This window comes from Eschrichtius robustus, chromosome 2 (genome assembly GCF_028021215.1).
Source record: "Eschrichtius robustus isolate mEscRob2 chromosome 2, mEscRob2.pri, whole genome shotgun sequence".
Classification (NCBI taxonomy): domain Eukaryota; kingdom Metazoa; phylum Chordata; class Mammalia; order Artiodactyla; family Eschrichtiidae; genus Eschrichtius; species Eschrichtius robustus.
The window spans coordinates 106597547-106613828 of NC_090825.1; the positions used below are offsets into that span (position 1 = coordinate 106597547).

Below are 16282 nucleotides of genomic sequence, written 5' to 3' on the forward strand. Positions count from 1 at the left end.
CATTTTGCATTCCCTCCAACAATGAATAAGTTATTGTTGTTCTACATCCTTGGCAGCATTTGGCGTTCTCAGTGTTTTGGATTTTCACCATTCTAGTAGGTGTGTAGTGGTGTCTCATTATTTTAACTTGCATTTCCCTAATGAAATATTATGTGAGCATTTTTTCATATGCTTATTCACCATCTGTATATCTTCTTTGGTGAAGTATCTCTTAAGATCTTTAGCTTATTTTCTAATTAGGTTGTTTTCTTATTGTTGAGTTTTAATAGCTCTTTATATTTCAGATAACAGTCTTTTTATCGGATATGTCTTTTGCAAATATTTTCTCCCAGTTTGTGGCTTGGCTTCTCCTTCTCTTGACCATATCTTTTGCAGAGCAGAAGTTTTTAGTTTTAATGAAGCCTGATTTATTAATTACTTCTTTCATGACTCATGCTCTTGGTGTTGTATCCAAGTCATTACCAAACCTAAGGTCGTAATAAATTAATATGAACATAGACATTACACCCTTCACAAAAATTAACTCAAAATGCATCATAGACCTAAATGTAAACTACAGTATTTACTTTAAAACTCATCTAATAATAAGGGCAAATAAAGTTATACTGCTAAAATCAACAATAAAAAGAAAATACAACCAGAAACACAGAAAGGGAATTGCAATGAAACTGGCAGGCCCATGAAGGGAGACGTTGTACTCTGATTCCCTATGGAACAAGGTAGTGGGTAAGAGGACATTACCTACAACCCAAGCCCTCTGGGACAGAGGATAAAAAAAAACAAACAATTCTGTCCTTGACTGAATACAAAAAGTTATGGGGCAAGGATGTGGGGAAGAAATAGGCGGTCTGTTTACTTTTTTCTGTTTTGAGATTCAGTTTGGATAAAAACTGTGTGCAAATGAAAAAGATTTGCTCATATGCATTTGTATCAGGTCTCAAATTACAGGTTTTTTATAGGCTTAAACCTGTACATTCCATAGCACAGAGGAAACAGAGATGCTTGTGTAAGGCTACTGTGTATTTAAATGGTCTTTTAAGGACTGGGTTAATTACTGATTATCACCTTGGCTGTAGTCATTTTAAGTAAGATATATTGTAATAATATTTGCTAATATTTATTGAGGTAGCAACAAGCACTGTTAAAGGCTTTCCATGTATTAGTTTATTTACCCATTAAAACAACCCTATAAGGTATGGACAACTTGCAGATGAGAAAACTGAGGCACAGGGGTCAACTAATTTACCCAAGTAAGGTCACCCAGTTAGGAGAGTGTCAGCATCAAGATTCAAACCTGCATTGTATGATTTCAGAGGCTTTACTCTGCTTCTGTAGGCTGGTATTGTATCAACACTAAAAAGTCCCCAAATCCATACACACACACACATATACAATCCATCTCTATCTCCTGATTGTTTTTTCTTGTGTGTGTACCTATATACCTACACACACACACACACACACACACACACACACACACACATACACACACACACAGAGTCACAATATAGATGTACTTATATAGTCAGAGGTTGGTTAAGATCTCTGAAAAAAATAAGGCAGGGAAAGTAGATAAGCTAGAGGCTACAGTAAAAATCAAGAAGAAAAATAATGGTGGCTTGGATTGGGGGTTGTTGATCTTGGTGGTGAGAAGTGGTTGAAATATGGATAAACTTTAAGTACAATCAATAGGATTTACTGATGGATTAAATGTGCAGTTTGAGAGAAAAGCATCAAGGATGACTCCAGGATTTTAGAGGCTGGCAATTATAAGAATGGAGTTACCATTTGACAAGACAGAAATGATTCTAGGAGACACAGATTTAAGCTGAAAGATAGAAATTTGGTTTTAGATATGCTAAGTCTGAAATGTCAACTAGACACCCAAATGGAGACACTGCGCAGATAATTAGAAATACCAGTCTGAAATTAGCAGACAGATTAAGGATGGAGAGAGAAATGTGAGTCAATGTAGAGGCCATCTAAGCATGAGTGTAAGACAGAGAAGCAAAGAGGTCCAAGGACTGACCTGTGAGACATTTCAAATTGGAAAACAGGAGAATAGGAAAGATTTAACAAAGGAAACTGAGAAAACGGGCCAGAAAAGTGAAAGGAAAAAAAGAGGAGGCCATAAATGAAAAACTTCTTGAGAAGGGATGAGTGATGAACTGTGCTAAACACTGCTAATAGGCTAAGACGAGGAGCATTGCCCCTGTCGTGTCCACGTAATTTAAGGACAGAACGCAGATCCAAGCCAAAGATGAGGGAAATTGGACTAGATTATGCAGAGCTATCAGATGTGAGCAGTGTAAGGGAGGAAAGATTAACCAAATTTATTGTTCTATTATATTTAATCATTTCAACCAGCATACAGCAGTCTCTTCAAGCAGTTTATAGAACAGTTCAAGATTGGTTTATACTTAGGAAGTTTGCATAATATCTTCTAAATCCCTAAATATTCTTTGTATCTAACTAATTCATGTACATTCTGACAATTTTAAATTTTTAATTTACATCAGGGAATTTTTATCCAGTTCTAAATTTAGAGATTTGGCCCCTACCAAGAACAGCTTGCAGGCTAATTACTGATTAAAGCCGTTTGACAGTCCTATTAAAATGTACATTTATAATATTTCCTAAGTATATTTTACTATTAACTCCCTTTTTAAAACTAGAATTCTGTTTTTAATAAAAAAAGAGGAAAAAATGATGTCTAAAATTTAAAAATATTAAGTAAATTTCTTTCTGAGCAGCTTTAGGCTGGGATATTCAAATTTGATCACAATGAATGAAAACACGTAACACATTGGCTGAGAAAAATATGGTGGTGTTTAGGTGTCCAACATAATGACTTGGAAATAAAAAGTCTTTGTTCCTTTTCATTAATAACTATAAGGGTAAAGGCCAAAATCACAGACATGTTTATGACAAAGCAAAAACTAAGATATCTTTGATGCCCAAGTGGCATACAGAGTTAGTTTTCTGAGACAGTAATTGACTAATGCTGAGTTCATTTCCTTTGCATAATAAAACGAGTCTATCTCAGTTGGAAACTGTGGCTTAGCAAAAATATTTCTGCCTTACCAGATCCAACCCACATGTCCTCCCCCCGAACCAGGAATTCTGTGAGAAAAAAAGTAATGCCCTAGGCAGATGGCAGTCTACTTCCTAGTATGGAGAGCTGAGCAAGGCTCAAATTTCACCAGCTGTACCTCACTGGGAGATGAAGAGTTGGCATTTCCAAAGGGAAGGTTTTCATTGAAACTTTGGACTTGGTCAGTTCTCCTCCCGTGACAAACAGGTACCCTAAGCATCCAGCTAAATATTGCTAGCATCAGACATAATACTGAAAATACTATTATGGTCTTTGGAAAATACTAAGTTGAACATTGATACTGAATAGATAACAAACAAAACCAGCCAATTTAGTTGGCACTATGTAAAACTGAAACATCTCCCTAACTACTTGGAAATATATATTTAGTTCCCTTTAAAGGTGGATACTAGGTAATAATATGAAGTATGTATACCTAGCCAGTGTAGCCATAGACACTGGAAGCAGGAAAGAATGACTGGGGTCGTTTTTTTCCTTACAATATGCTGAACGGTTGCTTATAGTGATAGATCAGACTATTTCATTTTATATATCTCCTATCGTCTTTATCAAAAACTGACCTTATATGTTTTGAGATACATTGAAAGATGTCTTGGAAGTTTTGGAATCTTTCTCTCTTAGAGATTTCCCAAAGCAAGAAAACAGTTATCTTCTCTTCCTTGGAGCTCATAAATTTATGATTGATGGGAGAAATGAAAAAAAACAATAAATTCTTTCTATTTGTTTAAAGTTTAAACTCTTCAAATTCTCGTCTTGTTAACCGAGTCCAAATGCGATCACATTTCTGTTTACCATTGAAGGTTGTTTATAAAAAGTATGTAGTAAGGATTTGATTGTATTGATGCCTAAGGCATTCCTGGGGAATGAATATAAATATGTGTGTGGTATGGAAATGCTTATAACGTATAGCATGATATATATACTTATAAGAAAGGAACGTTTCCCAGAATCTAACAAAATTTAAGAGCCTGTCCAGTTTATGCTATTATGTTGTACTCCTATCTTGATAACAAGAGAAAACAACTGAAGTAACTCCTAATTATTAGCTTCCTGTGATCGTGTTCTGTTTTTATCCACAGAAGTCCTGAGGTCTCTGCTTATCTTTGTAGTGAAACTGAAACATCAGCACCACGTATGAATCTTACCAATACAGATCAATCCTGTAGAGCTGAGTTTGCTGCCAGGAGAACATTCACAATTGAAAGATCCAAGGTTGTTCCTGCAGGCCCCATTGACACATGGGCTGCTTTCACATTCATTTATATCTACAATCCAGAAGGAAAAGATTCTGTTAGAGCTGCCATGTGTTTCTGGAAAATATTATTCCAACAAGCCACGCTATGCCAGAATGTCTGGTAAACTTGGCTCTTGTAATTTTAATATGGTTCTATGAGGCATAAAGTGAATGGGGAATGGAGAAGTGCATTTTACAGTGTGAATACACATGTGCACGGCTGGGGACTCAGTAGGACTACAGGAATCAGCCTATTTTGAAAGGGTTTAGCATCTAAATCTTCACTGTTTCACTACAACTTTACATAAATGGGATTCATTTTCTCCTACAATGAGATGTAATTTTCCTGTGGGAAATTTGAATTCTGATTCCATGGAAAGCAACATATTCCTGGGCGCAATGTGCGCTGTGCACAAAAGTGACTGTTTCTGTCATTTGTGGCTCCGAGAGGTTTTGGAAGAATTTAAAAAGCCTGTAGTAGAGACAACATATCACAATGCTGGCTTTAATTCCAAATTTCTGGATACGAATCAGGAAATAAAGGATGAAACTTTAATACTGGGTACAGCATTCTCCTCTAGCCCTTATCCACCTTCCCGTTCACATTTCCATGTTTGGTGTGAGACATTTTTAAAGCACAACTGATTGTGCTAAAACTAAAAAGAGAAAAAAATCTTTTAATTGTTTTAAATAGACCTTTACCATCATTAATTTGATCTGAGTCCTAAATCAAATCATATACCATAATCTAAACAATTCCTGTTGACGGTCAGAAGTATGACAGTCAGAATTAGAGTATGCCTATGTTCTCAAGTGGTGACTAAACAAAATGTCAAGCCAATAAAGTTAAATAGTTTAACATGAGTTAATTAAAAATAAATACAAGATTTAGCTGAAGTGTTTAGAAACAAAATCAAAGACTGACCTTCAATATAAATTAAACCACTCAATTTAAGAAAGAGAGACATGGATTTCTTTCTGTATTTGATTAACTATCTGAAACAGGTCAACGTACCTCAAGATTTTTTTTGTTGAACACTACAGTTTCCGAGTTCACCATAATACTTATTTTTTTCTAAACACCTCTTTGAATTAAACATGAATACTATATATACCAAGGAAAACATGCAAATAAATATCTAGAAGATTGTAATGTTTACTCTTGAACATCTCAAGTCAAATATAAACTAAACTGGTTCTGAAAAGGCAGGGCTCACTGATTTTCAAGTCTGTGGACTTGAAATGCAAATTTAAAAATCCATGTGGAAAACAGTTATGTTCCTTCTTTGCTATTTCAAAACTACTAAAGAAGTACCCAGGTATTAAATGAATTCTTCAAGTAGAAATTGTGTGAAGAAATATAAATGCATCTTTCTTTCAGGTCATTTGTAGAAGAAAGCCTCTTAAAAGAAAAATACAAGAGCAGGTTTTATAAATATAGCACAGATTTGGAATGAAAACATCTATTCCAGAGTACTAAAATTCCTTCAATAAAAACACAATATAAAAAAGAAATCAGCCAAAAAAGCAGCAGATACCTAATCTGAAGACAGATGATATATTACCTACTAATTTTATTTGTAAGAAGCTCCCCAAAAGAAAAATGTCAGTATCATATACTTTCAAAATCCCTATTTTATATTAAGCAATTATGAACTCAAAAACTATAAACACATGCCATGACAGCTACAAATATAAACTGTTTAATTTTTCTTTAAATACAATGTTTTTATGTTATAAATGTCATGGAACCAGGAACTGAAACAGTTCACTGTACATTCCTGGAAATAAACTTCAAAGCACATCTGGTTTACATTTAACTAGTTATGTCACTGGAAACACAATCTAAACCACAGTGCTTGCTATAAAAATTTTAACTTTCACAGACTCTCAGAGCTCAAACAAAAAAAGTAAGATAAATTTTAGTAACTTCAGTTTGAAATATCAGAGAAACTTGATCACTGCTATTTATTACATATTTAAAATAGCCTGTTGAAAACATGAATGACAAGCAAAATTAGTGAATATAGCAAATATATAGAGAGAAAGCTAGAATCGGCAATGAATTGGCTGATAATTCCCTGCCTAGTCTTTGGAAATTAGTTTAGAAAGAATAGCATGCAGAGAACTGCTTCAGGCAGACAAATTTATTGTGTGAATGCAAGACTGGAAATAAGGAGGACACCCAAGGGAAAAAGATATCCGTGGCCCGCAGGTCTATTTCTTTTTTGCAAAACACTTAATAAAATGCAAATAACTTAATAGTGGGAAGAAAGTGTAGAAATAACAGTTATTTGGTTGGATTTCTCACAACAAATCATTTTTATTTCCACAAATGTCATAAGGCTAGAACCAAAATATTTCTCTATCATTTCTCTTTTATTTACATAATATGAACTTCTTTCTTATAAACAACAGGTAATAAAACATATTTCGTATTAAAGAAAAGGCTCAGGTTTATCAGGAACAATTATCCTTTGGACAAAATAAGCAAAGACCATGTTTTCTAACCATCACTGTTGCCTGATTTGGTATTAATATGCCTTAATATTTATGTAATCATCCAATGTCATACTATCAAACACCATCAGCTCCTACTCTTCACTTTTTCACGTAAGTAGACGAATCCCTTTTATTTACCCTTTGGTATTTCACCTCTCAGTACCCTTCAACTTCATCTTACTTGTTAAAATGGAAGAAATATGCTATAAATATTGATGATTTGGTATGCAAACCAAACTGAATCAGACACCAACCATTTAGTTCCCCGTTATGTGTCTCCCTCACAATAGCACCAAAGGGTACTGTCACTATGGACAGGGAAACCAGCCCTAATAATAATCAGCTTCCCAGTTAAATCAAGATGATATCCTTAGCTATTCTTGCTTTCAGAGCTTCCTGATATTTAACAGAAGCTTATCTTCCAAGAGACAATAGATAAAACTGATAAAGGGCAGTGAGAAGGAAGTGTAGAAAGTCGGGAATAAAAACAAAACGGAAAGAAACACAATTCTTGAAATCCCTTCTCCCACCCTCCAAAACACTCATGGAGTAAACATGGCTAGAATTTTTTTTCTTTTACAAAGTTTCTCATGGCAATTTTGAAGGATAAGAGGTGTTGAGGGGAGTGAGTGCTAGAAAATAAAGACTCTGGTTGAATACATTTAAGAAGCTTAGGCTGATTTAAACACATATTATGTGAAAATATTCAAAATTCTTAAGTGTGCCCCCTGTCATCTCTGCTTATCTATGGACAGGATGAATCTTCAAGTACTTTAGTTGGGAATGGAAAGTGCGCTTTTCTTTGAGCAGCTCCTGCCACAGGTGGTGGATAGGAGGGGAACTCAACAGTTATCAAAACTAAGTTCAGAAAAACTGCATTTTATTCCGAGGTTTTCTTTTTTCTTCCCTTTTTTTCTTTCTTCAGGTTAATTACTGCTTTTCAGTGGTCCCTCAAATTCAATCCAAACTGAGAATTGCACTTTGTAATTGCATTTCATTGACTTCAGCTAAGTCGTCTGTGTTCTGGCATCCTGTTTGAGTCCTAACTTGTTTCTGTTCATAAGAATGCTTTGAAGTTAAACAATAAGATGAAGAGAATGTTAACATCTTTTTGCATAATATTACTATTGCAGTTTTCTTGGCTATGAAGTCACTAGGAAACAAATACTTTAACAGATAGAAAAGGGCTACTCCAAATAACTAAAGATGAAATTTTTTTTGAAAAAGTTACTATTCGGAAGTAGTTATTGGATTTGAGAATGTCATGGGACACTTCTGTAGGCCCACACAGTGAGACTTAAAAGGAACAATGACTAGTAGTCATACAACAGAGTATTCTGAAATACGCAGTACTTTGATCAAGAAACAAAAACATAATTGAAGGCACTCATTGCTCAGCTGGTATCTACTGAAAATGAGGCCTTTCCTAAGCATTTAACTCATTCATGTAACTTCCACTGAAGAAAAATGAGCTCAAAAGAAAAGGAAGATGTTTTTAAACAGTGATTCACGACCTTTAAGCCCAAATTATAACTTCAAAATTGTCAAATGCAAAGGACAATTTTCTTGGACTATAAATTTAATTAAGGTGACCATTTTTACTCAAGCCCCAAATATTTTCTGGGCCAACCTCTGAGGTCTATCAATCATTTCATAAATAAAATGCCAAAGAGCTGACTTTGCCATTACAGTGCAGGTTCCCCCAGGCTAATGTGTCATAGTGGTTTTAAAAAGGGAAAAACAAACAAAAATCTGACATTTTATTAGCAAGTAAAACAAATTGGCTCCTTTCATTTTATTTTCCCCATTAAATTCAAAATGTTTGTTGATATTTCATCTGAATGGGACAAAACTGATGGTTTTATAAACTGGGTTAGGTGCATGCTATTTCTAAAACTGGCAGATTAGCTGAAAGAGATTATAAAATTTAAAACATATTCAAACAACATTCTTTCTGCTCTATTGCTTCATAACGTACTTGTGGTTCACGCATATTGAGGTGCTTACTGTTCACAACGAAGGAAGATGGCTCTTACCTTCACACGTCTCTGTCTCAGTCCTGAACACATAGCCAGGTGGGCAGGTGCAGCTGTAGCTCCCAGGTGTGTTTCGGCATAGGCCATTGTCACAAAGCAGTCTGTTTACCAGGCACTCATCAATGTCTGGAAGCAACCGTTAGAAGACAGGAGACACACACAGTGAAACAAACAGCACAGTGACCAAAATGTTTTATTTTTGTTGTTTGTTTTTTTCCTCACCCCATACCTTGACTCAGTCTCTTCGTATCCAAAGCACATTCCTGATCCTAAGCAAAATATATTTGGTTTTACTCATATGGAACATTCTTATTCTTGTGGCTACTTTTAAGATGTTTTGAAGTTCCTGGGAGGTGTGTAATGCTTTGGAAAAGGCACATTACTACTTTGTTCTTCATTTACTTACTGTCCCTCAGCGGTATTATATTTTAAGCATCACCATAATCTCCCTCATGATTGTACATTTTATCAAGTGGCTGAATCACAATTAATTTATCCATTAGTCCATGCTATGGGTTGAAATGGGTCTCTCAAAAAATATTTTGAATCCCTAACCCACAGTACTTCAGAATGTGACCTTATTTAGAAATAGGATTGTTATAGAGTAATCAAGTTAAAATAAGATCTTTCAGGTAGGCTGTATTCCAATATAGGTATGGACACCAATGCCTGGAGTCCATATGAAAAAGGGCAAATTTTGACATAGGGACAGACACATACAGAGGGAAGCTGATGTGAAGACACACAGGGCAAAGATGGATGCGTGGCTAGAGTGACACATCTAAAAGCCTAGGAATGCTAAAGATTGCCAGCAAATACCAGAGACTAGAAGAGGAAAGGAAAGATTCTCCCCTAAAGCCATTAGAGAGAGCATAGTCCTGTTGACACCTTGATTTTGGACTTCTCACTTCCCAAACTGTAACAATCAATTTCCGTTGTTTTAAGCAACCCCGTTTTGTGTACTTTGTTAGGGCAGCCCCAGCAAACTAAAACTGGAATTTGGCTTCATTTTTATTTTTAAAATCTAGTTTTAATTTTATCAAAATTATGCACGTACCTACTTTAAAGAGTTGAGTAGTGCCATGAACCGTGTTCAATGTGTGAATGCTCACTGAATCTCCCTGTTTTCAGTAGGGTATTCATGTGCTCAACTGTACTTGGACACTATGCTGGAAGCAACTTTGCTTCTGGGGAATAAAAACTAGCTGGTTTGCATATTTTTATAAATGTTCAACAATCTCTGGCTGGTGCCCTTCCCAACAGATGTCAAAATCTGTTGTAAGTACATGATATTTAATATAGCTTTATATATCCATCTGTATGTATATCTTCAACCCAAGGTGAAATGGATATATAATAACATAAATCAGTAATAAAACCCAGAGCCATAAACATAGAAAAATGTATTTCTTTCTAATCATAATCATCAAGACTTGGATGTAAGAGTCATCAGTGGTTAGATGTAAAAATTATTATATATAATAATGGATGGAATAACATTCGTTTTATAAAAGTGAACTCAAGTGCTCCACGGGAAAATCTCGATTCTTCACAAATTCTTGAATATATGAACTACATACTTGAGTTTTTTCAAACATTCCCTTATAAATTACAAAAGGAAACACCCATCTCAGTTATCATGTTTGGATATGTTGCAGCAACTGTTTCTTTCTAAGTCAACCTGTAATATTTAATTTTCTTAACTTATTATTATCCACACTGCCTCATTAATTTCTGAATCTCACTTCCTAGTGAAAAATTATAGGATTAAGACATATGCAGATATAACAGGCCGATAACTGACTCTGTGTCCATTCACTTGGGAAAAAATAATTTAATTACTAAAAATAATAAAATTTAGTAATTTAATTACTAAAAATAATAAAATAATTTAAATACTAAATTGTGTTACTATGTAACAGCATTTGTTTGATTCCCATAGTTTTATATCTCTGCACTAAAAAGGAAACAAGAAAAACTGTAAGATCTCTAGTTTTACTCATTTTTTGTAGTTTGATTTCTCCTATAATCCATTGGATTAAATGATACAAAAGGCTCTTGTATAATAAAACAAATAACTTACCAATACAGTTTCTTCCGGAGGCATCTGGCTCATAGCCACTGTTGCAATTACAACGGTAACTACCACGTAAATTTTCACAAATTCCATTGGCACATATATCAGGATCCAGAGCACACTCATTGATATCTGCATTAAATGTTCAAAGTTTAATGCTCACAGCCACTTACTGTCTGTTGACACATGTATGTCTAGTAAAGATCACTCAAAATACGTAGTGTTTAACCCTGCAAACCCCCAATTTGTCTGCTGTTCAGAAAGGGAAGGGAAATGAAAATAAGGAGTGAGAATAAAATTGAGAGATATGGGACACTTCCTGGTAAGTCAAAAGAAAAATGAAGGGAACTGGCAGAAATTCAAAGAATTAAGCCATGTAATGGGCTGGCATTTATGATAAAGTTAATAAAGAAATTTATAGACTGTTGGCTCAAAACCCAAAGGAAAACTCAACTTGATAGGTATTATATAACCATCTAATTAAAAGGCAAAGATTTATTAGGGTGTCTGTATAACTTTATGGTCCTGAAGGCCTGGAATATTTCTATTTTATTATCATTTTTTACAGTCAACTAAGTAATATGATACTTATTAAATGTTTCTCATTGTTGATAAGTTGAAATTAATGGAGAGGACAGTTCAAATGTGGATGCTTGAGAACACAATGTTTTACAACAAGCCATGAACATGACTACTCTCTGTCACCCGTGGGCCATGGGACTTGAGGAATGATGTGCTTGTATGAGCAACCATCTAGTTGCAATGGGCAGCTGGCTCTGTTGGGGAGGCCATATTGACAGGGAATAAAAAAACGGAGTCAGCATAAAATAAAATTTTGGTAACTATGCTCACATTGTAATCCTAACTACTGTGTTCTAGAATTTGGGAAGCCTTAAATACTCCAGAAATGTCAGTCTTTTAATTTAATTTTTGGGAGAAACATCATTGTAAAAGTTTGCTCCTTTACTCTGGTTTCTGATGTTCTTTGCAAAAAATGTGATATTTACTGTCAATTAATCTATAATTTGTCTAAAGTCTCCTCAAACATGAAAGTATTCGAATATATATGTAAACTAAAGATTAATAGCACCCTACAATTTTATTTTAAAAAAACAAAGGACACTATTAACATATAAAATAACTTTATAAACACATATGTACTTAATATTCAAGTTCTATATTGGAATTTTGTTAATCATAGTGCTAAATTTAAAAAAAAGAAAACTTTAATGAAACCTTGTACTTCTTTGGTTGGACAGAAACATTTTAGTATTCTTAGCCATAAATAGTCAATTTATTTTTAGGGCAGTATATCTCGAATATCTCTTAAAGATCCATATCAAATATCTCTTACAGATTGTTTTTGTTTAAACCATGTCAGCACCATTATTTAACATTTTTCTTTAAATTGTCTTGTTTTTCTTTTTTTTTTTTTTTATAAGCTCTAGCTTCTTCTTAAGTGACGGTATCCATAAAATCATGGTTGTAGTTTGTTAGTGACATTTTAAACAACGCATATTTAACAGATAAATATTTATCTACTATGAAAAATGCACATCTACATACTGACTGATATCATCTAGCTTATAACCATTGTTCTAGGAGATAATTTATTTTATTACTTTATACTGATATGTTTTTATAATATTAAATACATCTTATCTATAATATTATAATAATAAAGCTATAAAACTATATAATTATTATAAGATTGAAAATTGAATAGAGCTACCTCTTCCATCCACAGTGATACCTACTCCACTACTACAAAGACCGTGGAATTCAGCTGTAAGATAAAAACAAATAGAGAAATCAAAAACTCTAAACTATATCTGTTCCATACACAAGTCACTTACATAACTCCAAAACTATCATTAAGAAGAATTACCTGCAATAACTTAAAATGAAAAAAAGGACCATTTTCTAGCACATAATTATTTTAAGAATTCCAAAATCACAGGTAAGCATAGAAAAGTAAATAAAAATAACTGTGATTATCACCCTGAATTTCATTAATATATTGATAAACATTACAAATATTTTCTACTTATGTAAACTTTAAAAAAATCTAAATTGTACAACAGAGATTGCTTTTTAGCTTTTTTTCTCCTCTCAATAATAAAATAATAGAAAACACTTATGTAATAAATAGCATTTACTACATGATGTGCCTGGTATTGTTCTAGCATTTTGCATCTAATAATTTATTTAATCCTCCCAATACCACAAACTAGATACTGTTATTTTTCCTCTTTTACTCCCAAGAGAGCTTGGATAGAGATGGGAAGTAACATGCTCAGGTCATAGAGGTTGTAAGTGACGAGGAGGCTTGGACCCTCTGTACTCTACAATAGACATTTCATGTAATAGCCTATTCATAATAGATGATTTAACATCTTTTCTCAGTTATGTGGATCTACCACACTCAGTCAATCAATCTCTTATTAATGAAATTAGGTTTGTTCAAATTTCTGCAATTATAATAAAAAAATACAAAGTTCAATTCTATCACTAGGTTAATCTCTTGGAAGTAAAACTGCTCGAAGTTTATGTCTCTTTTAAGGTTTCTGATAGTCCCCCTCTCCCTAAATATCCCAGGTTACCCTTCTAGCACCAATGTAAGAGAGTACCCATTTCTGTATATCCTCCCCAACACTGGGGAAAATCAATCATTTGTATTTTACCAATCTTATAAACAAAAATGACACCTTTTTAAACTTTTAATTTTAGACAGATTGGACATCTTTTTATATGGCACTCTACCATTTGCCTTTCTGCTTTGTGAAGTTCTGTCTGTGTACACCGTACTTTTTTCTATAGAGGATTTCAACTTTCCTTATTGATTAATGTAAATTCTTTATAAATTAAATAAAATATTTTTCTAATTTATATGTGTATTTTATTCTTTGGGGTTTGTTTTGAGAGTCCTTTATCATTACAAGACAAAAAAAAGTTTGTATCTTCTACAGAAAAATTATTTTGTAACATTTAATGTAGGGAGCTAACTTCATATTTTTTCCAATATTTATCAACAATATTAATTACTTAGTTTAATTTGTTCTCACTGATCTCAATGCTATCTTTATTGTGCCCTATATTTCCACTTATATTCACAACTCATTTTATTAGTCACTGATCTTTTTACGTAGTCTTGTTATCAATTTTTGCACTTCTTTCATAATATGCATAATTCACTTAACATTTTAGGGGAAGACTTCCTTCATTAACTCCTCTTTTTAAAAAATGTCATACTCAGTAATTCTTCCAGAGGGACTCTCACCATTTTGCTAAGGTTTGAACAGTCCATTTAGGATTTTTAACAGAATTACAAGCCATTTCCTTTGCTGGAATTCATTTCTTCCACCTTCTACCTGGGAAGTTCTTATTCCTTTTTTCAAGACCAAAGTAAGCCTCCACCCCTCTGTGCAGTCTTTCCCAGCCTCCCCAGGCAACTAACTGCTCCTTCCTTTGTGCTCTCCCAGTTCTTTATGTCCCTTTTAAGGCAGCAATCATACTAAACTGTAATTTATATGTTTGCCTACCTATATTTTCAACTATTCCCAACTTTAAAGGAAAAGAGATTGTTTATTTGATTCCCTACTGTAATTACATCTATTCAATACAGATTTCATAAAAATATGAACAAGTCATAGAATAGTCAAAGAATTAAACTGTTTAATGTGCCTATAATTTATGACAACATTCAGAAATAAATTTATGACTTTCTGGAACTACTGATAGATTCCTGATAGACTGGAACTTCTGATAGACTGCAGCCTAAGACCATTCTGTGTAAAGATTAAAAATAAATCAATAAAACCAGGTTCTCATGAACTTATTATAACCTTGAAAGTGATACGTAAATTTTATGCTATTTATCTTCAGAATGACAGAAGGGATGGAAGATTCTGAGGCTAACATATTCACGTAAAGAATCCATTGTAACAGTCATAATTGGATCATAAAATAAATAAATAATCATAAAATTCCCCGTGTGTTCTCTCTGCCTACAGATCGTAAGTAAAAACAAGACAGATCTCTTTATTATATGCTTCACGTATCAACACGGGTTTGGATTTCTTTTCTTCCATTAAAAATAAAGACAAAACACTTCAGAGCTGAGGTACTCTTTGGCCAAATATCTAATGTGACATTTCTAGATTCTTTATCAGGTGTGAAACTGGTGAAGGTGACTACCTGAATTTTTAGCAGGGCATGGCTGGCAGGGCTCTCCAAAACCATAGTCTGGATTGGCACAGCAGCATTCAGACTTGGTCACTGCGCCAGGGAAAGGACGGACACACACTCCCTTCTTGATTCCACCATAGCATGTACTGCGCATGTGAGTATCTAAAGGAGACAGAAGAACAATGATTTGAGACAGTGATAGAGACAAAGAGATTTCAAAACTGAAGGCTCCTTGTAACTTAAGTGGTCACTATATGGGAAGTTTCTAGAAGGCATCTGCCACTTTTCTTTTTCTTTGTATCTTTAGCATCTCACAGAGTTAGGAAATCAACAAATGTTTGTTGAGAGAGGAAAAGAATAAATGCATTATCAATAATTCTTTTTTTTTTCTCCAAGAAGTTTTATGTGCTACACAAGCATCAATTATCCCACTTTTCCTCACGGGCCTTTCATTGAGCCAGGCATATTTTCACAGTTATAAACAAGACTTAGAGCTCTAATCACTGACTACATTTAATATTATTTCTATTTTAGAAGTTCTTATGAACAATGAAGTGCAGTGCAGTTAAACTACCTTGAGATGATACTGCTTGGTCATGAACTTTCTTACTTAAATTTCTGAGTTAGGTGACCTTTCTCTTCAACCCCCAGTTTACTGTTGTGACTATGTTTTAATCATTGCATTGTATCTGTGGCATTGTGCTTGTTGCTTTACAGACATTATCTTGTTGAACATGCAGGTCAACAACTCCATAGGATAGTGATCATTATGCACTTTTTATAGATGAGGAAGTTGAGGTTCAGAGGGGTTACACAAGTACCTCAAAGCTGTAGACTATCTACTGTCTGAGCTGGGATTCAGACTCAGGCTTGTGTGACCTCCAAAACTTTTCCTCTTTCTACTATGTCCTGTTACACCCCAAAGAAGCGTATCCTGCTTAGTTCTCTCATTCTACATTCTCATAAAATATAATACAACTTTATGAGATGGTAAATGGTGAACTATAAAAAAACTCAGACCATCATACAGGCCAGAGAAGCAGTAGAGCTTTTAAGCAGTCTATTGATATGGCAATTCCATCAAAGAGATAACCATTATTATAAATATCTATAATTATTCATAACTTGTT

General features: G+C 34.0%; 1 protein-coding gene across 1 annotated transcript in view; it reads right to left on the bottom strand.

Moving 5' to 3' along the window:
* The window catches only part of FBN2 (fibrillin 2), a 222488-nt gene that overhangs the window by 75544 nt on the left and 130662 nt on the right, over nt 1-16282 (bottom strand). Inside the window, exons 16-20 of the mRNA XM_068535802.1 lie at nt 15162-15314; nt 12697-12750; nt 10971-11096; nt 8888-9013; nt 4261-4380 (exon numbers count right to left, since the gene is read on the bottom strand). Of these exons, the coding sequence (XP_068391903.1) occupies nt 4261-4380; nt 8888-9013; nt 10971-11096; nt 12697-12750; nt 15162-15314 (579 nt within the window). The remainder of the gene's footprint in view (nt 1-4260; nt 4381-8887; nt 9014-10970; nt 11097-12696; nt 12751-15161; nt 15315-16282) is intronic.